The sequence below is a fragment of the Leptidea sinapis genome, chromosome 30 (genome assembly GCF_905404315.1).
Source record: "Leptidea sinapis chromosome 30, ilLepSina1.1, whole genome shotgun sequence".
Taxonomy (NCBI): Eukaryota; Metazoa; Arthropoda; class Insecta; order Lepidoptera; family Pieridae; genus Leptidea; species Leptidea sinapis.
In genome coordinates, this window is record NC_066294.1 from 121,547 (window position 1) to 148,616 (window position 27,070).

The 27,070-nt window shown below is 37.0% G+C and overlaps 1 protein-coding gene across 1 annotated transcript; it reads left to right on the forward strand.

The window, feature by feature from the left end:
- Positions 1–689: 689 nt before the first annotated feature.
- On the forward strand, positions 690–24,361 carry LOC126973845 (uncharacterized). Its single transcript, XM_050821187.1, has 5 exons — positions 690–704; positions 4,131–4,309; positions 4,380–5,023; positions 5,125–6,550; positions 24,198–24,361. The coding sequence occupies exons 3-5, from the start codon at positions 4,553–4,555 to the stop codon at positions 24,359–24,361; spliced, it is 2,061 nt and encodes a 686-aa protein (XP_050677144.1). The 5' UTR covers positions 690–704; positions 4,131–4,309; positions 4,380–4,552.
- Positions 24,362–27,070: the final 2,709 nt, after the last annotated feature.

The window sequence follows — 27,070 nt, forward strand, 5'->3', positions numbered from 1 at the left end:
TGGGAGATACCACACCTGCGGTGAGTGGAGGAAGTCTGGGAGATACCACACCTGCGGTGAGTGGAGGACGTCTGGGAGATACCACACCTGCGGTGAGTGGAGGACGTCTGGTAAATACCACATCTGCGGTGAGTGGAGGACGTCTGGGAGATACCACACCTGCGGTGAGTGGAGGACGTGTGGGAGATACCACACCTGCGGTGAGTGGAGGACGTCTGGGAGATACCACACCTGCGGTGAGTGGAGGACGTCTGGTAAATACCACACTTGCGGTGAGTGGAGGACGTCTGGGAGATACCACACCTGCGGTGAGTGGAGGACGTGTGGGAGATACCACACCTGCGGTGAGTGGAGGACGTCTGGGAGATACCACACCTGCGGTGGGTGGAGGACGTGTGGGAGATACCACAGCTGCGGTGAGTGGAGGACGTCTGGGAGATACCACACCTGTGGTGAGTGGAGGACGTCTGGTAAATACCACACCTGCGGTGAGTGGAGGACGTCTGGTAAATACCACACTTGCGGTGAGTGGAGGACGTCTGGGAGATACCACACCTGCGGTGAGTGGAGGACGTGTGGGAGATACCACACCTGCGGTGAGTGGAGGACGTCTGGGAGATACCACACCTGCGGTGAGTGGAGGACGTGTGGGAGATACCACACCTGCGGTGAGTGGAGGACGTCTGGGAGATACCACACCTGCGGTGAGTGGAGGACATGTGACGCCGGTGCCAGCGGTGTGCTACTGTATCTAAGAATGAATAAAGGCCAGCATTACTGGTTGCTTCGTGGGTATTCTATTGATACAAGTTCATCTCTCATGCAAATTTTATACACTTTCTATTTTTCTATGACAATAAGCTTTTATGTGTGCATATTGTCTCTCTCTAAATAACTTTTTTCTTGATGCTTAATTTGGGTTTCGACTGGGTATATATATATATATACCCGTAGCTATGAAAGAATGACTGAGCCATACTGTTTTGAAAAAGTTATCAAAACATCGGCACAAGTGTATCAAGATATCATTCTTGAGAAGGTAGTGAAGCCCCTTAACAACACCATGTTCAATAACCAAGAATGGTCCTTCCAGCAATACTCGGTGCCATGTCATAAAACTCGGTCTACGCAGTCTTGGTTGGAAACGAACGTTTCGGACTTCATCAGAGCTGAAGACTGGCCGTCATCTAGTTCCGATCTTTATCCGTTTCTTATCTTCTTACGATTTATGGTCAGTTTTAGAGAGTGCGGTTTGCTCTAAACGCCATGTTACTTTGGAGTCCCTAAAACAATCCGTACGATTGGCAGTGCAGAATTTTCCCATGGAAATAGTGCCTGCATCTATTGATAACTGGCCACAATGTTTAAAGGACTGTATTGCAGCCCTTGGAGATCACTTCGAATAAGCTCTTTATATTTTAAAGTGTTTCATATTTATGTATTAAAGTAACACACTGTAAAAGTAAAAATTGTTATTTGCAATATAATTTTTATTGCTTTGTTTCAAAATTTATGGCAAGACTAGGTATATATATTATGTTCGGAAAGTGCGATCCTGGCGGTTAAGTATACCGTCAGTCACTACAGACAGGACTACCTCCGTGTACGCGGCTTTGACCTTGACCTGTCGAATGCATTTGACCTGGTTAGATACGACATCCTATGGTCTAAATTAATTGAGGCTGTCGTGGCACAGGAAGTAGTTAATATTTTTAAATGTTGGTATGTACATCAGACTAACCAGGTCACATGGAACAATGCACATCTCTAGCGCTCATCAATCTTAACATGAATCAGCTCATTGTAGAGCCCGGCGTAACCATGGTCGGCTGCTCTAGTGACAGTCATTGTATAAACGTATTAGTTATGCAGACGACATGGCTGTTTAGTCCATCAATAAGTACACTTCGGAGGCTGCTGGCAGTTTGTGAGTCTTATGCAAAGACGCACGGTCTGTTATACAATGTGAAGAAGAGTGAACTAATTTCGGGCGAGCTCACAACAACCAGCTCATGTTTCGCCAGTTACACTGGAAGGAGTGGGACTACAAATAGTGTCGCAATTCAAATACCTTCGCAATATTATTGCCAAGGATTTGAAGGATGACCTAGACATGGAAAGAGAAAGGAGAGTCATTGCGGTCTGATATAATGTGTTGGCTCGCAGGTTCGCATGATGTACATTAAACGTTAAGGTCACGCTTTTTTAAGCGTTTTGTCAAACGTTATACACGTGCAGCCTGTGGGATAAGTGTACACAGAAGACATACAATGCTCCCCGAATCCAATACAATAACGCATTCAGAGTGATGTTGGGGTACCCCCGTCACTGTAGCGCATCAACGATGTTTGTGAACGCACACACAGACGACTTTTATATTTTCAGTAATATAAAAACGAGTCGCATCACTCATACGCTGGGTGAGGGGTACCATGTTGAGTGTGGTTGTTGATAAGACTGACTGACCCATACTGATTACTGAGACATTGGATACACACACATTTACACATAGGTAGTGCCCCAGTATGTCGTGGCAAGTATTTAAATGAAATTGATTTAAATTCAATTAAAATAAATTAATTGAATTTAATTTAATTCAATTATGCAATGTGAAATATGTACTAACATAGTTTCTAAGAAAGCTAACATTTATGGGCCAACGGTCTGAAATAATCAGATTTCATTTAATTTTATTATTTTTATTGTTGATATTACACGCTTAAGTCGGGGAGGTTTGAACGTTACTTTACAATTTATGAGACTCTTGACTCTTTGTTCTAATTTAATAATAAACATTGGCAGCTTTTTTCCTTTATCTTTGTTTAATGTTCCGGATATTAACGCTTTCATCACCTTATTCTGATAATGCTACTTTGATTTCGATTAAATCGGTGGATGGATGTTGATTTTTAAGGATCAATTTAAAGTTATTTCTTGTTTAGGCTTTGATCATACTAGTGGGAATAATATAAATATTGTGGTAAAATGGCGACTTTCCTTCTTTTAGTTAAATCACATATTACTTCAACTATTTTTTCTGGGTCGTGATTATTAAGGCTAGTTATTTAATTTCATCAATGTTTTATGAAACTACGTCGTTATTATTTACTATTACGGCAATTATATTAAGTACAATATGAGAATTTATTCTTTAAATTTTTACTGAAAAATAATTATTGAATGAATTTACTTTTATTAATCATCAAAAGGTTTGTCGTCCTAATAATTATTGAAATGGTTTTTAACCCACTTCAAAAAGAAAGAGGTTCTCGATTAGATCGATATTTTTTTTTATGTATGTACACCGAATACGGTGAGTAACGTAATTTTTCTTTAGTTCGATGCAGAATAGATGTCATTTAGTCCCATAAAAATTTTACTTAGTTTGGCCCAGTTGTTTTCATTTTATGAAGATTTTTATGAAAATTTTTGTTTACGTGGATGTTGTAATTGTTTTTTTGACAATATTTTTTGGAGTTTTCATTCAGTTTGATTATATAATATAATTAGCAAATAAGATCAAAAAGGGTTTTTAAGCTTCTAAGAATAAATTTCAAACAACACAATGACTAATATTCGGATAGAAATCGGGCAGAGTAACGTCTTAACTAGTTAACGGTTGCAGCGAAAATGTGTCGACGCTAGGGAGTCGTCGCCTTTTATAAACGTCTTCACCCTGTCCACCTGTCACTGTCAACACAATTTAAATAATTACTCACTACAAACAATCAATACGAAAACAGGCAGAGTTGCGTTGAGATGTTCACAGTCCGATGACAAACGAAGTAATCGTCACCAACTGTTCTGCTATCGCTTATATAGCGGTCTGTCAGCTGCAAGTGGGGAGAGGTGACGTCACGTCTTGAAAATTTTATTGTGTTTCTAAGAATATTATTATTATTAACTGACACTAAAATGTAGAAAAATAATAACTTCGTATAAAAAAACCGACTTCAATAACTGAAAAGTATAAAATAACTTAATAAAAATTTAATTTAATACACATCTTATGCAAACCATGTCCTTTAATATTAATAACATACTACTATTTATATGTGCTACATATTGATAGGTTTATGTCTTATGTTTTGTATCTTAGTTTGGTCAAGAGAGATATTTTTTTATTGTAGGCGATACGGCGTTGTGGACGGACGGTTTTGTTTCGAAGGTGGCTCCCATTGTGGCAAGGGTGAAGGCCTTCATATACTAGTGACAGATCAGGCCGCTGATATTGCTAAAGACTTCGATCTTGCTTCGCGAGGACAACTTTCCCCTAAACGTAGACAGTTCACATACAAGAAAAGTGATGGTGAGTGCATGAAAATTTTTCATTTACCGAATCAGAATTTTTATTTGAATTCCAATATTTTTTCTTTTAGGTTTTGAAAGTCCAAAGTCGCAGAAGGCACATAGATCAGATAGATCAGAGATAAATTCAATTGATCGGTCATTGCCACCAACTGACTTGCGTCTGTACGAAGACCCATGTATAGGAAATGCAGGTGAAATATCACCTTATTGGCCTTCCGCAGAAAGAACAAACTATGATGAGATGGGTCTTGGCGATACTGCATCAGTGAATGAAATGATGGAAGGCAGTAACGTATCATGGAATGGAACCAGTAATGTATTGTTGGAGCGATGTATGAGTTGTATGTCCAAGTTAGGTGCTTTATCTAGGTCATCTACGGCCGTACTGACCCCTGGAGCTAAACCTTTTAGTCCAGCTTGGACAATGGAAGAAGTAGATGAAAGTAACAGTGATGAATTAGGAAGATTGAATCGCGACAGAGATCAATCAGCAATAGTGAAAAACAATGAACAAATATGTAGTTGCCAAATCATTGAACCCCCTGAACGTCCACCGAAATCAAATAAATTAAACTTGAAACTTAACATAAAACCACCTTTGCCCTTACCTATTAGATCATTCAGCCACTCACAACTGTCGTCGATACAAGAAAATTTGTCTAAAGTGGGTCCTTATGAAAACTATGATGTGCCAAAAATACCATCAGCAGAGGTAAATTAATTTGTGCTGTTTTGTATAATTTAAGTGTTGGCATTGAATAAATTTATGATTTTTTTGCATGGTACCATAATAAAAGTATTCCATTTTCGCAGGGTGACGGTGAGTATTATGATACACCAAGAAGATTGAAAGAATGTTTAAATAGTGATTTATTCAAGATGACTAAAAGCTCCACAACAAATACAATTGTTTTAAAAAAGCCTTGTGGATGTTTACTGAAGTTTGGTAAAAAACCAAGGCAACCAATGATTGTAGATACAGATGAATCTTTTGAACAATCTAATTGTCCATGTCAAAAAGTTTCTGATTGGGCAAATAATTGGATCAGATTGCCATATTGCAATAAAAATGCAGAGAATAAGGATAACTCTAAATCAAATAAAGAAAATAAAATACCAATTGCTGTGGAAAAGAATGCTTTATACGCTACAATCGATCTTTCACGGAAAACTAGGGGAAAATCGCATCAAAAATATTACACATCCTCGAGTGAAAATTTTAACCGGAGCTTAGATTCACAAAGTACTGAAATAGATGATGGTCCGTTAGCTAATTACGAAAATTTAAATTTTGCTTTATCGTTAGAGCATTACGAAAACGCCAAAGACCTTCTAAAAAAGGCAGGAGTCACACAAATGGAACTAGATGCGTTAAGTGCTACATTAAATCCAGTTTTAGCATTCAAAACGTTAAACAAAGACACTACATGTCTTAAATGTGGCCATCCTCAAGAAAAATCTAAAAACAGATCCCACCACTCCGGCCTCGATGAATATCTATTGATGGAACCCAAATCGAGAGAAAATAATAAGCTTAATTTAGAAAGTTCTACCCTTTCTGGGTATACGCCCATGTCACCCATCGGAGGATTTGCTATTCAAACTTTGAAAACTCCCGCCAAAATCGCAATAAGTCGACTATTGGATGAGAAATCAGCGAGCAACCCGACTCTGTGTGGTTCCCAAGCGAATCTTTCTTCTCCTGGAGATACGGATATCAGAGTGGCTCACGAGCGAGCCGAGTACAGAAAGAGGTCTAGCTCGGCAGACTCGTCACGATTCCTCGAAGACGTGAAGGAGTTCGAAGGCAGTATCGGAAGCCGTGGGTCCTCATCATCGATAGAGACTCTGCGGGACTCGGGGCCTCTCACAATGGCCACGTGTGACTGCCAGAACGGTAAACATTCCGATGCGGATAGCTCGGAGGCGTCTAAAACTATAGGCAACTCCGCGACGGCCGGCGGGAACAGGGACTCGTCCAGTTCCAACGATTCGGGAGTATCGAGTTGGTCGCTGCGCGGCGAGGGCGCCCCAGGGCCCGCTCACTTCGAGCTGCCTGCCACCACGGCCGCCGCCCGCCGCCGCTATCGCACCGCGCGGCGCGCCGCAGCCTCGCCGCACGGCGCGCCGCACCGGCGCGCGCGCTCGTCCACCGCCGGCCGCAGCCCGCCGCCCGACACGCACAAGTGTTGCTCGGCCGAGGCGGAGGTGCCGCTGCTGAGCCCCCGGCCGCCGCCAGGTAAGGACCGCGACCCGCGGCGTGTGCTCGCGGTCGGACGCGTCAGTGACCGCTCTATGTCCGCAGGGGCCGCCGACAGCCGCAGCACGTCGAGCGGCACGTCAGACATGTCGGACTACATCGAGACGCTCTCTGTTACCTCATCGCATTCTTCCAGCGACACTCCGGTAACGATGCGGTAAGCAAAAACTTTGTCGAAATAATTGAATCCACCTCGTAATTGAAATAAGATTATGTTACAGAATATACATAAAATGATTGATGCATTCATAATCGTTAGTATCTTTTGATATCGACCTACTTGATACAATATTATTTATTATTATTACGTTGATAATTGTCAACATAAACAAAATTAAACGACTCCATAATATTGCAATGAAAAAGAAAATCTTTGGTACTTCGTCGGGAACTGCATCTGGCAACACTGGTTTTTGGTCTTATAAAAACACAAAAACGAAGTTATCTATATAATAAATTGGAATGGTGTACTGGTGCATTACTAGATTTCTGTGTAATAAAGGCTTATAGTTATATATGTATACCAAATTACAAAACAGCAGCATTCACAGGTAGCTTCAGTTATAATAATAATAAAGCCTTTTTATTTCCTTAACTAACATAATAATATAAAAATAAGAAAAATATGTATAATTATATGTAGAGTAGGGTCCTATTAACAGGCGGAAGTGTTGTCTCCAATAAAATTCAATAAAGCTTCTTCAATATGTATATTACTTAATTGCCTTAATTATTATAAATGAACCAAACTACATGAGTTACAGACCGCTACTGAATATAAAATAAAATATAATGGGAACACAGTGTGGACACGCATACATAAACAAAATGCTGCCTTAAGCATATTTGCATACGTGTGTCCCTACACTATTCCCCCCCTTTTAGAAAAAAAACAAAGTAACTATAATTCATGGTACAAATACAATAATGAAAATAAAAAACGAAAAGATAAAAATAAATTTTCATCTGTAACATTTACACACAATTATTACTAGGTGATATATTGTGTTGTAAGTTTTTGCGTTTGTTCAAAATCTCTAAAGGAAGGTCTTGTTCTATATAATAAGGTGAGTTAGTGAGGCACTTTTTAGTTTGCTGGATATTATTTTTGTCCCATTGTCCTAAATGTAATAATAACAGGTCTGATCTTTTCACCTTTTTTCCCAATTTTTCCAACTGCCTCTATACAAGTTTCATATTGTAAGCCAAAGTATTTATTTATAATGTCTATTATTATTTCTTATAAGCCATGGTATGTTTTTCTCGTTCGTCCACAACAAAGATAATAAAATTTTTGCGCCTTATATATCTTTCAAAAGTGTTAATTTTTATAGTAAGCTCATCCAGCTTTTTTCTAAATATTCATTTTTTATTTCTAATTTTCTAAACTTAGTATTAATATTATTGTTAAAAGTTGTCTCTATATCGTCTTTCATTTTGCTCATATAAATTTTGGTTGTTTGATTTCCTTCTACAGATTTTCCAACATGTTTTTCATTTCCTCCATGGTTGTCGTTTAATTATCGTGATGTTAAAGATCATTCATAGATGGCGCTAGTTGTTTCGTAAGCGTTTAAATAATCGGAAAGTTTTTGAATAGGAATAAATGTAGCAATAACACTTTTAGGCTATGTAGCTCAATATTACTTAGTCTGCACTTGTAAGCATATTAGCGGTAGTAGTATCTAGTAGTATAAGAAATGACATCAAAAAGAATTCTAAAGGAATCAATTTTGAGAAAATAAATGCCTTTTATGCCTTTATAGTATAAAGCACATCGTCACCGGTGTACTGGTTAAAGTATTTTATTACACTATGATCACGTGGAAAAGGGGAGGCATCAATATCAGAAATAAAAGGCTAACCCATTTAAGATTCGCAGACGACCTGGTTCTTCTAAGTAATACCGCTAGAGACCTACAAGACATGCTGACAGCACTACATCAGCACAGCGAGAAGGTCGGTCTCGAAATAAATTTTGACAAAACAAAAATCATTACAAACCACACTAAACCTACTCTCAGCGTCGAAGGCGAAGTAATAGAGTACGTTGAAGAGTACATATATTTAGGCAAACTGGTTTCGTTCAGAGAGATTGACTCGGAGGAAATAGATAGACGAATGGCGCTGGCGTGGAAACGATACTGGTCCCTGAAAAATCTTCTTAAATATAAGCTACCTATTGTTCACAAACGGAGACTCATGGACTCTATCATTCTACCTACACTAACCTATGGTAGCCAGACCTGGTCTTTAACAGAAGCTAACGCAAATATACTGTCGGTATGCCAAAGAGCGATGGAGAGAAGTCTCCTAGGGATAAAACTTAAAGACAGGATCAGAAATGAAGAAATTCGGAAACGTACCAAAGTTAGAGATGCTATACAACATATCAGAAGACTAAAATGGAAGTGGGCCGGTCATGTAGCGAGACTTGAGGATGGGCGTTGGACGAAAATGGTCACAGAGTGGAAAGGACCAGGAAGTGGAAAGCGCAAACTAGGTCGTCAGATGACATACGCGAGACCGCAGGCAAACACTGGCTCGGATTGGCACAAGATAGGGTTAAATGGCACAACCTGGAGGAGGCCTACACCCGCACGGGGGTTCATATGAATGAAATCAAATAACTAATAAATACTAACAAAAATTACTTTATTTCATTATAATTACTAATCCACTAAACAAAATGTTACTTAGTTCATAGGAGCAAACAAAAAGGCTTTTTATTTTTATTATTTTTATTTTATGATCACGTAATGAATCTGGTCACTCTTGTTTAATTCTCTTAAAATCCGCTGCTTTTGATGCACAATTTATGCCATTTGAAAAATGCAAAAATTTTCTTATTCACTGGTTTATCATTTAGTACTGTAACGCGTGAGTCCTTCCTCACACGTGGGATCTTAGTTTAATAAAACATTGTTTCTTCTTTGAATGTATATATTCTTCTATTATTTCTTTAACATTACATTACTATTTATAAAATATAAGCCGAGGGCTGACCGTTCTTGTTTTACTTCATTTCTATTCTCATCTGACTTATTCGACTGTCGTCTCGTCCGCGTCTATATTCAAATCTAATTCTTTAGCTTGACGGCCAACCACAGAACAATGAGTTCTTATATGCGGATATGAACTCCTTGTTACAGTACTTTATAATGTCGTGGTAAAAACTTTATTAACTTTAAACGATTTTTCACTTTTGGCTTAGTTTTAAGGTGTTTTTTATTTTTAATTTCACTTTACATATTGACTCGATTTTTATCGTGCCACAGTTGTGCCCTCATTATAGAGTTTCAGGCATAGAGCGACAAAATGTTGGAATAACAATAATATACCACCAATTCTCAACTTACGTTCGGAACGTTTTTTCATAAAACCTTAAATCACTCTTATTAAAGGAGCTTGTCGTTGCGTGCCAGAGTTGTTCCTTCCTATTTTTTATAATTGATGATTAAGTATTTTCATATTTGCACTGATTTATCAAAGGCCTTCGATGTGGGTGACCACGAACTGCTCATAAAAAATGCGTACATCTTCCTCAAAGGCCTGCAAAGCTCTTGTGAATCGTCTGGTGTTGCAAGAGAATGTTGGCGGTGGTGATCACTTAACACCAGGTGACCCGTACGCTCGTTTGTCGTCCTATTCCATAAAAAAAAATAGAAAAACTTAGTCATGCAGGAATATATGGCTCTCTACTGCGATGGTGTGAATTCTATTTGCAGAACTGTTCCCAGATTGTAAAGATCCGTGGCTTTACATCAATCACAAGAACCGTTCCATCAGGGGTTCCACAGGTCTCCCATTTAGGTCCCCTTTTTTTCGTGGTCCTTGTGAACGATCTAACAAATAAATTAAAATCCAAATTTCAAATGTTTGCAGACGACTTAAAAATTTATCGAGAAATTCGATCTACAGAAGATACAATCATATTACAAACCGATCTTTTAGAGTATTGCAGCCCAGTGTGGAATCCTTCTTACATAGTTCATATTAAGAGTTTAGGACAGGTACTGTCCAAATTTTTACAATCATCTCTCATATTCAAATAATATTTGTCGTCAGTAAGACTGCTACGGATCTAGACTTGCACATTTTGACACGACGCCTCTTGTACAGCGTAGGAAAGTTTCAGACCTTGTCTTTTTAGACAAACTGTTTTATGGCCACATAGACAGTCCTCTATTATTTAGTAAAATTATCTTGGCTGTCCCACGACATTGCAGCCGTATTATAAATAGGAAAACGTTCAGTCTACCCACAACACGAACAAATTATGGTCAACATTCTAGTTTATATCGCATTTGTTCTCTGTATAATGAAGTCTGTCAGAAGGTAGACATATTCAACCCGTCAGTCCCTAGGTTCTGAAGACTTCTGCTAGAAAAAGACTTAAAAAGGATTATTGACTAGGGGACTGTGAGGTTGAATTATGTTTATCTATAGCTTAAGTTATTGTGTTTAGTTTTATATAAAATCTACTCGTAGAACACATTTATAAGCATGTTATACATGTTAACATATTTTTCTGTTTTATACAATTTTCAGAGTGTATCCCGTTTGGTGATGCTAATAATAAAAAAAGGGTCTAGGTTATTTAAGTTTAAATTATTTAAGTATAAGTAGTTTTATTAATTCTTTTTCTTTTTCTCTTATAGTGACAGTTTATATTAAATGTATGTATGCTATAATATGATTCGTCATGCTCATTAAATGGCATTGCCTGCGCCGGCGTCGTGTGCCGGTTCGTCTCCTTGCTTCAAATATGTGCGAAGGGAAAGATGGCTGGTTCATGCGTCAACTCGTGAACGGGTGCTGCTTGTGGTGCCAGGTCGACGTGTTATAGTTAATTGTATTGTTGTATTATACATTGTATTTGTTGGATGCAATTAATAATTGTGACAGTTCACGAAGTATCCTTACACAAACTCATTGTTTGCTCAAGCTCTAAAGGTTGATAATCTCTATAATTAAAAGTAATATTTATAGTGACAAGTCAGAAGAATATTTTGAGAATATTTACTCACCTCTTAATTCGATACAGATAATTTTATAAAAAATATTAATTAAATTCCCGAAAATAAATAATTGTAGTTCTCAGGAGGTTAATTCACTGACAGCAAAGTCTGCTTCCTGTAAATACTATAGGCGTTCCGATAGAGTATACCTAGTTCGTGGTGACTGCACATAGTATCCCAGCTTGGTTATTATGAGTATCACCAACTCCATGAACGTGTTGCACTTGAGTTGCTTTCTAGCTAAAATTGTTAAAGGATTTCAATCATTTCAATTAATTCTTGATCTTGAGGAATCTTTCCAGTGTAAGCACCTATTAGGAGCCTCGTGAGAGGATGTTCAGGTTATTGTAGTAAAGTGTTTCTGGTACCGGATTTTGCAATTCGGGCCCATGTGTTCGATGTTACCTTTGTTTGTGATACTTCAGTAGCTATAGCCCTACATTGTGTTTCACGTCTAGTCTCAAGACAGTAAATATATTTGACTCTACTACATTACATAATTTACTGGGTGGTCTTGTCGGCAGTTACAGCAATGGACAGGTTTATATCTATTTTTCTTGGTGTATGCCCAGGTGGGGTGATTCTGTGCACACTAAAGCACCGAGTGCCTGCAGACTTGTTACGAGGCTTATAACGTTCATTTGTACAGCGCAGTTGGACGGGTATTTGATTTTATTAAATATTATCATGTCCGTGCCACACGGTAGCAGTACTAAAATTTCATAGTGCCGGTACATATACAGATATGGTAGGTAGTCCGAACACACACTAGTTCTATGGTTATTTGTGAAGTATTGTTAGGTTTCTTCTTCTTGCTGGTATGCTAAAATAGATCTGAACTTGCTTCTTGATTTTTATAAAGAAAAGGCCATGCTTAAGTGACTGGGCTACTGTGGGCATCCATAGAAGTAGAAAACGACTGTATGAATTATATAGTGAGAAAAAATTTAACACAAGCGTTAAATTCATTACTTATGTTAAAAAATATTTAAAATAGTATGTAGAACAGCTAAATCTCGTTTTTTAAGTGAAAAGACGAAGAATAGCAATGATAAAATAAAAACCACATGGAGCATGCTGAGACAGGAAAGTCTAAATCACATAAGACTCACTATTGTCACATATAACGGGAAAACGGTTAAATCAGAAACTGAAATAGCTCCATTATTTGACAATATCTTTTTGAATATCCCAATCTCAACAACTGAGTTCCTAAATTCTTCACCTCTTCAAGCTGAAACTGTGTTGAAGAAAATATCGAAGAATGTTCTAAATATTTTAAATTTCAATATGTGCACTATACTGAGGTCGTTAAAGTATTTAACTCTTTAAAATTAAAAAAACACAGTTGACCTCTGGGGCCATTCTGTCAGTTTAATTAAAACTATAATCTCTGTGATAGCTCCACAATTAGCAATAATATTTAATAAATGTATTGATTGTGGTACCTTTCCTGATCTGATGAAATACAGTAAGACAATACCCTTTTTTTTATGGAATAGGAGGACAAACGAGCGAACGGGTCACCTGTTGTTAAGTGATCACCGCCGCCCACAATCTCTTGCAACACCAGAGGAATCACAGGAGCGTTGCCGGACTTTAAGGAAGTTGTACGCGCTTTTTTTGAAGGTACTCATGTTGTATCGTCCGCACAAGGAAGCTCATTCTACAGCTTTGTAGTACGTGGAAGAAAGCTCCTTGAAAACCGCACTGTGGAGGACCGCCACACATCCAGATGGTGAGGATGATATCCTAACTTGTGGTGTGTCGTGCGAAGGCCTACCTGTTTTAAAATCAGGTAATACTAGTGATCCCTCAAATTTTAGAATTATATCAGTATTGCCTGTTTGCAGTAAAATTTTTGAAAAACTTATTTTAAATCAAATGCAGACACACTTTAGTACTTTGCTGACGTGTAAACAGTTTGGATTTATGAAAGGTCGCTCAACAACTGATGCGGGTGTTGAGCTAATTCATCATATCTATCTCGGTGTTTTTTGTGATCTATGATCTGAGGCATTCGATTGCGTCCAACACGAGACTCTTATCAGGAAATTACAACACTATGGCACCAGAAACAATGCGCTGGCACTTATTAGTTCTTATTTAGAAAATAGAATTCAGACTGTTGATATTAATGGAAAGCGCGCCCTTGGATCAACCATAAAAATGGGTGTCCCACAGGGTTCAATTCTTGGTCCGTTTCTATTTTTGATCTATTTAAATGATTTGCCATATGTTGTTAAGGATAATCATGAAATTGTTTTATTCGCTGATGACACATCCCTTTTATTTAAGATTAAAAGACGTGACGTCTTGGATGATGTAAACAATGCTTTGTCCAAAATTGTTCATTGGTTCAATGCTAATAATTTGCTTTTGAATAGTAAGAAAACTAAATGTAATAAATTCATAACCCCAAATGTCAGTCAGGTGAATTCAAGTGTACTTGTGAATGGGGAGTACTTGGAACTTGTAGACACCACAGTTTTTTTGGGTATTACTTTAGACGCAAAACTCCAATGGCGTCCACATATGCCTTTTTGGCGAATAGACTTAGTTCTGCAGCATTTGCTGTAAGGAAAATTCGCCAGCTCACAAACGAAGACACGGCACGTGTCGCATATTTTAGTTATTTCCAAACTGTAATGTCTTACTGTATATTACTGTAAGGACACGTTAGTGATATTCAAACGATTTTTGTGCTGCAGAAAAGAGCTGTTCGAGCAATCTACAATCTGTCCAGTAGATATTCGTTGAGAGATAAATTTAAGGAGATCAACATATTAACAGTACCATGTCAATACATATTTGAAAACTTAATATTTGTGCATAAAAATAAAGATCGTTTTAAAAAAAACAGTGACATTCATAACTGCAACACTAGAAATAAACATAATCTTGCTCTGATTCACACAAGGCTAACGAAAATAGACAAATCATTCAGGGGACAATGTGTCCGTTTTTATAATAAAATCCCTGAAGAAATTTGCAAACTACAACTAAAAAAGTTTAAAATATTTGTTAAACAGATACTTTTAAAAAGAGCTTCTTATTAATTGTATTAAAGATTATATTACAGATAAAAGTGCATGGGATTAAGGCAATGTAAATAATTTCAAGGTCTGCATACTATTTTAATTTATAAGCAGTAGGACTGTATTATTCTATTATTTGTATATTTTCTTGACTTCAAAAAGTGATGCAGTTATCCTATTTTGAGGAATAAACTATTTGAATTTGAATTTGCTTCGACAACACCGTCAAGAAGTCTCTTGAACTGATTGTGGGAAGGCGTTTCCTTGTTCTTGGATTTGGGCGGAGCTTTTGTAACGAACTTCTTAGAGGTCGCCATTTGTTTTGGAGATATTTCGTTTTTTCTTGGCAGCCTGTAGGCAAGTTTGAATTTTGATTAATTGTCGGTAGCACCTTAGAACAACATGGACAAGTTGAACAGGTGGAGTTGTGTTGAACCGGTTAAAGAATACAGTGTACAACAAAATACACGCGGTCGTTGTGGCAATGAAATGCGGATATGAGTGGGCAATGCAAATAAAGTTGTCATTATCAGCAGTCGGCAGACGGCAAGTGTTCACGTACTGCCAGAGTCCTAACATGTCGCTCTGTGTTACTCGTTATAATGTTGGTACCATCTACCGATACAATGTCAAAGTTTGGAGCTCCTCCGCTTTATCTGTCGAGCATCCAGTTGTCAGTCATGTCAGATTTCACTGTTTTATAAAATGTAATGTGTTTTATAAAATATAATTGCTTTTGATAATTATTAAGATTTATTTATTGTTACGTCAGTCCTGATAAACATATTATGTATATACATACTGAGAAAACAGCTCCTAGTTAATTAAGTACGGCTTAGGTTAAACATACTCGTTATTAGAATGTTGATCCGATGTTTGAGTGCAGCGTCCTTCGGCCGACCACCAGCACCTTGCGGCCGCGGTCCGGAAAGGAGTACCAGCCTCTCGCCCCGCGTCTGCGACCAGCCACCGTCACGACCAGCCATCGCACCGCTCAACCCTACTCCGATATTGTACCGTAAGCTATGCACACATATGAAACACTTGATGTTATCTCAGGGTACCTTTATATTTTACTAACGTTTCGCTTTAGCTCTGATATATTTAAGAATAAGTAAATATTCTTAACGAAATATATTGGTATGATTACCGGTTAATTGTAACGATTATGAAAATTTTTAAGTATTTGGCACTTGGCAATTCTAACAATAAAATAAGTAATTAATGCTTATAAGTAATTATATTTATTTGCCTCCGCTATATTAATTTCTTTTTATAATATATCCGTCCATACACAATCATTTTTGTAACAGTCTCCACTTTTTATATTGTAATCTCTAACCTAAATTATTATTTCCTGTCTTATTGTCATCATCATTATGCATTTCAAATACTGATCTCTCTCTCTGACGATAATGTCATATATTTGGTATATTATCGTGCATTTATTAAACAAAGTGAACGAAACGAATTATGTATGTGGGTAATATAACACAAGTATAGAACTCAAACAGAAGTATGTACGCCGAGAACAGTCGCTAGCAGCGAGAGTTTGGTGGCAACTTGTAGTCCCGACAGCTTTGATTTCCTACAATAGCGGTGCCGAAAATTTGTATGAAATATTGGGTCCATATCGGGTAGGTCTCAGAATCGACCAACATCTATTCATTTAACCCAATTTTTTTTCATTGTTTCTTGTTAATTTTAAATTAATTTTATTTAAATGCAACGTATGCTGGGTCAGCTAGTACTTGAATATAAAAATAGAACACGGAAATTGTGTTTTCGCATTTTATATGAAAGCTCAAGACATTTGTTAAAATACACCTACTTACTTTTAACTACAGTATGTACGTGACATTTTGTGACATGAATTTTTGCCATCTTGTAGCTAGTGATGATGATAATATAATAATCCACTTGATATAGAAAATTTTGTAATAAAGTGCTTCTGATTGAAATAACGTGCAAGTGGTTTCAACATGGATAAGACAGCTTAATGCTTAACATGGAACTGCCTCAAGATTTCTGAGAAGACCGAAACAGAAGAAAGTGCTCAGTGGCTAAAGATATGTATGGTCTAGCGTTAATGCGATGAAATACTACATCCTCTAATTTCATTACTTCCGGCCGCTTTTTCTCAACTTTTAGCTTTAATCTCATCACTTGTTAGCAGTGGAGCTACGTATCGATGTTTGTGGCCGGTGTTAAGAGCTCATAATGAACAATACCATTCACTCACTTTCATCACCAGTTATCAATATTCCCACTTTCAATCCTCTTCACAAATGTTTGCTTTTATTAGATCATCATCAGGTTTCTTGCAGTGAGCTCGTGTAGCACCAATCAACCTATTTTGTGTACCAAGCATTATTTCACATCAAACTGTTTGATGGTCCATTCCCAGCTTTTTAATTATGTCGCAACTACTGATGTGCTTTATTGTAACTTTCTGCACTTTTCCAAACTGATGACCATTTTATTCAAAACAGAAGACCAGAGCAAGATGCATATTTGACATCAAAACCACTGGATTGAAAACGCGAAAATAAAAGAAAAAAAATCTTTTGTTTGAAGTAACTTTTTTAATGTTCAAAACCAGCCAGATACAAATAGTACAGAGATACAAACATATCATACATACTATTTACGAAATACTTTTCCCCGACCTTTTGTATTATGTCTCCCCCAATAGCTATCTTCTTTGTATTTTTCAATACTTACGACATTAACATAACCTAACCAATTACAATACATAATGCACCGCTATTGAACACATATCGTTACCGTTAAATGACCACCCTCTAGGAGTCCAAAATATTTTGTTAACTGTACACTTAGTACCGTTATTCAACACCACATCAGTGTGTTGTCGGCACCGTTCTTCTAGGAAACCAGAAGGAACGGCAAACAGCGCAGATGGTTGTAGGTGTTCATCGCCTTTGATCTAAATATTATTTAATTGAACCTCGTGAATTGGTTGTTGTTTAATATAATATTATGTAATGATATATAGATATTGTGAAAACTAATTTCAAAATAGTTCTTAATTTTTCAGATTGATTATTTCTACGAAAAAAAAAATATTTTTTGTAAATGTTTGTATTAAATTATTTAATAAATACATCTTGTACAGTGTACACGGCTCGCTCCATTGTGTCGTGTGTCGCTATCGGGCGTAATTGTTTCTAGTCACTCGTCTACTTGTAATTGTAAATTTTGAAGAAATGTAAATATATTTTGCAATTTTGAATTATGTATTATTACATTATCTTGTAACAACGACTGCGAGTCGAGCGTCTAATGGCCGTGCGTAATGCGTCGTTTGCACAAAAAGAGTTTTTTGTACATAAACAGCCATAAATAGTAAAATATTGGGTTCTGCCAGAATTCTCCGCGCAATCTCTCAACAGTACAGTTAGAACTCGCAGCATTTAAGCAATTCTCGTTGGTGACACTATACACTAGTTTATTTATGTTTATCTATACAGACTTGTCTTGACTTATCTAAGCATTGCTTAGTTGATATTTGCGATTGTTGAGTTGGCTTGTAGTTGAGTCTCGTACAAACCGCTCTGTACGGATACGGATGTCACACTCTATACCTATATTTCGTTTCTTTACCTATATTGTGCAGTCTTTTATATTTTTCACTTTATATTTTCAGAATTTAATCACACATATTTGATTAATATCAAAAATATGTGATCTAATTCGATATCTGCCGAAGATAAATAGAATATTCAATGAATATGCATTGTATTTTCGAGGCCAGACAAAAATATTTTAAGTGTTTTTAAAATCTCATATCTCAGAAGAACTTTAGTATGACGCAGTAGCCGAGAAAAGTTTATGGGGTGATAATTGGTTTTGGGAGGCGAAGACAAACACGTTTTGTTAACACTATGTACAAATGATTGCAGAGCCAGTACTTGCCGCTCTCATCGCATCTCTCCTTGTGTAACTTCGCCTAATGGCATCGCAAGTGTGACACGTCATATTTTGATATTTAAAGTTTATCTATAGTAAGTTATTGACTGTATTATATTGAATCTAAAGTCTGAATGTATATATAGTCGATGGCGGAGTGCTGGGCCGCCGGGTCGGTTCACTCGCGAGCACACTGCTGGAAATGCTGCTGTAGTTATCAGGTTCACAAACAAACTCAATAATTATTGGAGTTCGGGTTTCCGGCGGTGTGCGCGCGAGCCTCACAATAGCAATAATTGAAGCGAGCAAGCAGTGATCTTATGTAACATAGATTTGATATTATTCATATAAACACTAGTTATATACTATTTATTGGCGAGGGTGTATTGGGGGGGCGTGACTCGATTGTTTAGATCTTACGCTAGAATGAATTTATAACTAACTAATGTTAACTCGAATTTTCAAAATAAACAATTCAAACTACAGTAAGTTTTATTTTTTCACATTTGAAAGAGTTGATGTTTGATGATTACGGCACGCCATCATCACCTCGAGCTATATCATAATACAAATACTATTCCAAACTTATTCTCTTACAAGAATCACATTCAATGTGATTATATTTTTTATTTTTTAAATATAGAGCAAGACAGACAAAACACATGCGTACTGTACCGCAGTGTACCCGCTCTCAGAATGCTTTACAAAATCTGCTCTGCCTTACACTGTGGGGAACTGCGTGGTGTGCTTACAATAAACCTGTCTGAAGTTATAAGGAGGAGATTTTAAGGTGGAGGACGTAGGCTTCTGGTGTTCCATTGCACAATGGACACTAGGGCCATGATTGTTACTAAGGGATAAAATTTGAGATAGTGTGTGGGCAACGTTGGAGGGTATACTAAGAGTGTTTTTCGATATGATGGTATGAATAAGGGAAAGAAGAACCTCCAGGAGGCTGTCATCGTGTGCTGAAGAAAAGAGAGTAGATTGGTGTATTAGTACCGAACCATCGGGGAAGGATGAAGTAACTTCTGCATTATACAGAATCATTTGTGGGCATGCTTTGTGAGCATTATTTTTTTTACATTTTTTGGTAATCATACGTAGGCATGCTATAACATGGTTCGTCATGCTCACTGAATTGCATTGCTTGCGTTGCGTCGTGTGCCGGATCGTCTCCGTCCCTCAAATATGTGCGAGGGGAACGATGGCAGGTCCATGAACATGGCCCGTGAACGGCTACTGCTTGTGGTGCCAGGTCGACCTGTTATTCTTAATAAATCATTGTATTTATTAAATGCATTTACTAATTGTGACAGTAATCACGACCATCATGCTCACGAAGCATGAAATACACAAACAATTAATTCGAGCTCTAAAGGTTGATGCATCCCATATACGATAATTTATATTCATACAGTTTGTTCTTTATTACTTTTATAAAATAGCGTATATTATTTAAACATGACTCATATATTGGATGCAGCACCTTACAAATTAATTTGTTATGTATATTACAGCCATTGTAAAATACTCTATTTGGAAAGAGTGAAAAGAGCTCTACTATTTACGTAGTTGACCAAATTGAATAAGTTTTACCCTTTATCAAAATTGACAGTCAAGATATTAACACATAGTCACAGCTTCACATGGGCCCACAGAGTAAACCCGTACTAAATCTAAAGTCTAAATTAGACCACTAGAGATACACTTTGGTATTTAATATAAATTAATTAATTACGTGTAAGTTTCTTTTTATTTGTTTAATTGGTTTTCATACAAACAAACACTGGTTTCGACCACTTTGTGGCGTGTAGAAAAAAATATTCCTGAATTTTTTTTTAAGTTTTATTTTATAAGATCAAATTTTTAAGTCTTTATTATTTAGACGTACTGTACTAAAGCGTCACAAATAAACATTTTTCTTTCTTTCTTTCCGACCATAATTTAGCCCATTGGTAAGCTTTTCGCAAGGTATTTTTGTCTTTCATTATATACTGGATCTACTATAGTAGTATATAGTACTATAGTAGATCCAGTCTATTTAAAAGAAATATTTATAGTGACCATGCAAAAAACACAAAGATGGGCTGCGGCTATTGAAAGCAAGGGGGAAGGCCTGGCAGTTAGCCTGGATATAGCGAAGGCCTTTGATCGTATATGGCACAAGGCGCTCCTCTCAAAACTTCCATCATTTGGGCTTCCCGAGAGCTTGTGCAAGTGGACCTCCAGCTTCCTCACTGGGCGCAGCATACAGCTCGATGTCGACGGACATTGCTCGAACCCGAAGCCCGTGAATGCTGGAGAGCCCCAAGGCTGTGTGCTATCACCTACGCTGTTTCTTCTGCATATCAATGATATGTTGGACACCTCCAACATTCATTGCTGTGTAGACGACAGCACTGGTGATGCCGTATACACGGGCCATGCAGGTCTCTCTCGGGAAATCGTCGACCAGTGCCGGGAGAAACTTGTGTCTTCTATCGAGTCCTCTCTTGAGAAGGTCGCGGAATGGGGTAAATTGAACCTTGTCCAATTTAACCCCCAGAAGACTGAAGTTTGCGCGTTTACCACCAAAACAACGCCATTTGTCGTATCACCGCTCTTCGACAACACCTCCCTAAAAGCCTCGCCTAGTATCGGAATACTGGGTCTCGAAATCTCGAGCGATTGCCAATTTCGTGGCCATCTGGAGGGCAAAGCCAAATTGGCTTCAAAGAAACTGGGCGTCATTAATAGAGCACGGCAATACTTCAAGCCGGCCCACACTCTAGCGCTGTACAATGCGCAGGTCCGGCCACACATAGAGTATTGCTGTCATCTCTGGTCTGGCGCACCCCAGTATCAGCTCGATCCATTTGACCGCGTGCAACGCAGAGCAGCTCGAATTGTCGGGGACCCAGTGCTCTGTCAACGGCTGGATCACTTGGCGTTGCGTAGAGACGTCGCTTCATTGTGTGTCTTCTACCGCATTTATCACGGGGAGTGTTCTGAAGAGCTGTTTAACCTGATTCCTGCCGCCGAATTCCACCTTCGCACGACATGCCACAAGTCAGGATATCATCCCCACCATCTGAATGTGTGGCCGTCCTCCACAGTGCAGTTTACAAGGAGCTTTCTTCCACGTACTACAAAGCTGTGGAATAAACTTCCTTGTGCGGAATTTCCGGGACAATACGACATGGGTACCTTCAAAAAAAGCGCGTACACCTCCTGTGATTCCTCTGGTGTTGCAAGAGATTGTGGGCGGCGGTGATCACTTAACAACAGGTGACCCTCGTTTGTCCTCCTATTCCATAAAAAAAGAGCCTTTAATACTTCGTGCGAATAATAAATATCACTTGAAATATTTAATTAAAGCAATTAATTAAACGCGCAGATCAAAGATAGCCGCACGTAATTATTTTTTGAACGAGATCTGAGCGAGTCTACACTCGGCGTTAGCTGTAGTTATATATTATAACAGGGTGACAATGTATTCTATGTTAGGGTTTTGGTATTTTGTAGACTAAATAAAAATGTATTTGTTGTCACTTTAGCAATAGTTTTTTTTTCTTTTATTTGGGAAACATACAGTTTAAACAAATATGACAATAAATATATGAAAACATATAGACCTAGAGTTCCACATTTTTTAACAGAAATCATAAATTGTGTAGGCTAGAAAAAGCTAGCAACTAAAATACTTATGTTAGACCGATTTACATAAACCGAAAAATGAACATAACAAGTTTACATAATTTGCCGATACTATTAATTAACTTGTGAAGGGTTCATATTATATTACACGAAAGGATATAAATTGTTTTATGTACAAAAAAGTTAGCCAAAGATAATAGCCATAATACTAAGAATAATGAAAACAAAGATTACAACCATTTGCCGTAATGAATTAGTTATATAGGATTTACAAATATTATTACACGTTATAATATAAAATACAATACAACATACAAAATGTTTGATCTTAGAAAAAGCTAGCAACAAAAATACTTACACGTTTTGATACATATAAAAACGAAACATAATATGAAAGAAAGATTATTAGAACTTCACCAATTCTGTTTTAAACTCATTTAAGGATAAATGAAATATATCAACATCACAAAATAAAGAGTTCTAAATGTCTAAGGCACGTCGACAGAAACTGTTTTTACTATAATTTGTAAATGACAAATAAAGAAGTAAAACTAAGTTGAGATCGAAGAGCAATACGTGAGGGTACTCGGATGTTTAATTTAGAAAGGAGGCAAAAAAAAGAAAAGGTATATCATATCAAAATAAACCCTTCTCTCTTTACGTGGGGCAATATTGAAACTTGTAGCAGAGGATTGGTAATCTGTAAAGAAGTTTCCAGTACGATGCTCTAGGTTTTTTAAAAATTTGTTCTGTACTTTTTGAACACGGTCTATATGTGTATTGTAGCAAGGATTCCAAACAACCGACCCAAATTCCAAGATGCTACGCACGAAAGAAAAATAAATGATCTTAAAGGGTGCTTCATTTTGCAAAGGGCGAGAAACTCTCAATATAAAACCTAGTTGTTTGAAGGCTTTGTTAACAATATGATCAATATGCAAGTTGAAGTTTAATTTGGAGTCTAAGAATATGCCAAGATCACGGATGTGATCTACGCGATTTATTTGTTTTCCACCCAAAGTGTAAGTATGCGACACTGGAGAGTTTTTACGCGTAAATGAAATAGTATAACATTTGTCAGTGTTCAGGATCAATTTATTTTCTTCGCAGTACCGATAAAATTTATCTAGATCCAATTGCAAAGTCAAACAGTCTCGGACATCAGTTATCTTTTTAAAAATTTTAGTATTGTCAGCGTATAAAAGATGTTCAGAATTTGTAAAATCTTTTCCATGTCACACAGATACAAGGTGAAAAGTATGGGACCTAAATGTGATCCTTGTGGGACATCAGACGTCGCGTAACTAAACCCTTAGGTGACTCCTTTCAAAGCTACAGCCTGAAAACGATTGCTATTGTAAGACTTCAACCATCTATACAGATCACTGTGCACACCGAGTTTTAATAATTTATTTAAAAGCATATTTTGGCTTATATTGTAAAAAGTTATATTAATAAAAGTTTAGCGGAATTATCAAGGCAGAAGAGCGAGTCGTATTAGGTAATATTATTATGGTGCAATATCGTTGTTCATCCCTTGAGTGTTAACTGTATGAAAATGTTTCAACATCTACTTATATTAACATTATAGGTATTGGGTTTTCTTTTGTATGCTTCACTGGGCTCCTAGGATTGTCTAGTATTTATTAGATCTCTTCTAATGTAATAGTTTATTATTTTAAGTATTAAGAATCGTTGGGCGCCAGAGTAATCTGAAATAAGAGACTAAAGCTTGTCTTAGGTCATAATGGAAAAGTTGTAGGTAAATAAAGAAATTAAAATTACATGCCTAAAAATAATGTAAACTACTCTAAACGTATGTGACCTTTACATAATATTAAGATATACTGAAGGCGTTGCATTGACAATCTAAATTATTAGCATAAAGTTTACTACAGTTAAATTATCTGGTTTATACTGAGTTTAAATTCACTTACTAAGATTTTGCTCACAATATAACGTGTAAAGTAATTAAATTATCTACAACCGTATGGTAAGTCCAGGAAGTCCGGATAACGAAGCTGCGGCCTGATATGGGACAGACCAGCTCAGCTGTAGACACGTCTGAGGTCTTCCATGACGGTGTCACCACACTCCGTGGTGTAACAACAGGCTCCTACTGGCTCATCCCCTCGAACTCTGCGAGCTACATCAACCAGTAGACTGGATCCTGAAAGACTTTTCGTAGGTAGCTCAATGACATGTTCTAGAATGATATTAGGCATCACCCCTTTACATCAAACAATGCGGCTAATATTTTCAAATTAAACTCACTGATAGATAGACGGGAAATGCACGATATGGTATTTTTATTCAAACTTTTAAACGGTATTACAAATAACACAGATCTTTTGAGTCAAATATCCATCCGGTACTCCGCGGTATCTTAATTCACCTTTTACTCACCCAACCCATAGGACCAATGTCGGTGATCATTCCTCCATAATACCCCGGTAGTAGACTATACAATGAATTTATCGTTAGAGATAAGTCCATTGAGCAGCTCAGCGACAATATAACAAAATTTAAAGATAACTTAATTAAAACACTCGATTTGATAGCGGATCTTAGGATTATAGGAAATTATTTTAAATTCTTGTATTTTTATTTCGTATACCTTTCATTATATAAATTTAATATTTACATAACTTTATTGAACCCTTACTTATTACATAACTTTTAACCTTTTGTGCGACTTGTCTTTATGAACATGCTGTAACTGCCTATAATAATAATAATACACACTTTTACACAATTAATTATCTTGCCCCAAATTAGGCACAGCCTGTACTATGGGTACAAGACAACGATAATATATTGAATACAATATACTTACTTAAACATTCATAAATACATAATATAAACATCCATGACTCTAAAACAAACATCCATATTCATCATAATATAAATGATTGCACCTACCGGTATTCGAACCCGGGACCTCTACCTTAGTTAGTCAGGGTCACTAACTATTCGGCTATATGGTCCTATAAAATAATGTTATATGTATCCTTATCACCTAAGACTTGTTTTATGTTAACGTATCACATGTAATTCTGTTAGTAGTTCATAAATAAATAAATAAATGACTCCGAGCGTTCTCGTACATAGAAGGTAGGTACAGACTTGGTTATCACCTTGGCTCTACACTATCATTATCAATATATCTTACTAGACTTTAGCTTATGTATCATAATATTATCAACTTGAACAACGACCACCTCCATATTAAGATATCGTAGCTGGTTTTTTTTTATATTTTATTTACTTAGAAATACCAACATTTGTTCACACGGACTGACTGACGGACTGACATACACCACTTACACAACCACAAATACACTCCACAAACAGACACAAACACAAATATACATGCACACTAACATTTACACCACTTACACACATACAAACATACATACATACAATCATAAACACATACACACACACTTACATACATTACACTAAACATCACCACACTCGCCGGCGAGTGTGTTCTTCTCATCTTTTCATCTTCATTTTCATTTTCATTCTCTCTCCTTCCCACAAGCACACAGCCGGTCTGAGGTTCGAGTCTCCTTAGGAGAGCCCCGCGACTGTTGTTGCGTAGTCTTTGCGGCCTCCACGGCCCACGTCCTACTTCGCTGTGAAAGCCAGGGCTGCTAACAGCACAGAGGAGTCGGTATGGGGCGTCCGCTTACGCGGACACTCGAGTCCGACATATTACGCCCCGTTCCGGGGCGTAAATACGTAACAGTATTTCCTCCTCTCAAAAAAAAAAAAAAACCAACATTTGTTAACATTGATGCATTAAATATTATAATACACACAAAATTTAATATTGTCCTTAATGTAACAAACAATTACAGGTATTTACTACATGCTTAATATATTAATATCAATAATTTTCACAAAGTAAACATAGTTTAAGACGGAATAAAATCAAATATGCTTAAGTATTAATGGTTAAATGTAAATTTAAAATAAAATATAAAATTATTATTATATAAGACAAAGATATATAATTATTTATTTATTTTATTTTATTCGGAAAACTTACAGTTTGCACCAATACAGTTTTCACTTATATGTATTAACAAGAGCAATTATTGTAATATACAGTAAACAAAAATACAGTAACTAAGAAGTTAAATACAACAATAATTCTATAATACTAGCTTAATCTATTAAAGGATCAATTAAAATTAAATAGGGTTTCTTTACTTTTAACTATTAAAGAACATAAATTAAGGACAAGAACATAAAATAATACTATGTCATGTTTTTAAAGTGATAACCCTCACTTCTAGGATTAATACACAAATTAAATTTGAAAAACAAAATTTTATGAACGATGCGGGATGCCAACCCACGACCTCCGGCGTTCCGTGCCGGTGCTCTAAACAACTGAGCTTACCGTTCGAGTAACACCTCGTTATAAAATTCTGTTTGCTTTGTTCAACTCTCAGGTTGTGGCTGCATCTACAGGATCTACTTTACAGTTGATAACCTGCTCAACTCAAATATTTGCATATTAGGAAATTAACTTGAGAGGTTAGGTGAGGGTTATCACTTTAAAAACATAACATATTGCTTAGATTTACAAGAGCGACATCTCAAGTCAATTTCCTAATATGCAAATATTGGGGTTGAGCAGGTTATATTAATTGCCGTGACGACGACAGCAGATATCCTCCCTAACGTACAAACATACCCCAGCATGAGACAAAAAATTGTGCTCAATTTTGTACCCGGGGTACCTTAAATATGACGTATCGCTAGGTCGAGATATCTGCGTTTCCGTAAGGAAACACAAGGCTGGCTGCGTCGTCTCAAGTTGGTGGTGGACGGCGTTTAAATTAGAGTGAATAGGT

What these genes read in the sequence shown, in the direction of transcription:
- LOC126973845 (XM_050821187.1), top strand. Translation starts at nt 4,553, where the DNA reads ATGGGTCTTGGCGATACTGCATCAGTGAATGAAATGATGGAAGGCAGT. An exon ending in CAAAAATACCATCAGCAGAG is followed by an intron (nt 5,024 to 5,124) that starts GTAAATTAATTT and finishes CCATTTTCGCAG; the next exon opens with GGTGACGGTGAGTATTATGA. An exon ending in GAGCCCCCGGCCGCCGCCAG is followed by an intron (nt 6,551 to 24,197) that starts GTAAGGACCGCG and finishes CCGTATGGTAAG; the next exon opens with TCCAGGAAGTCCGGATAACG.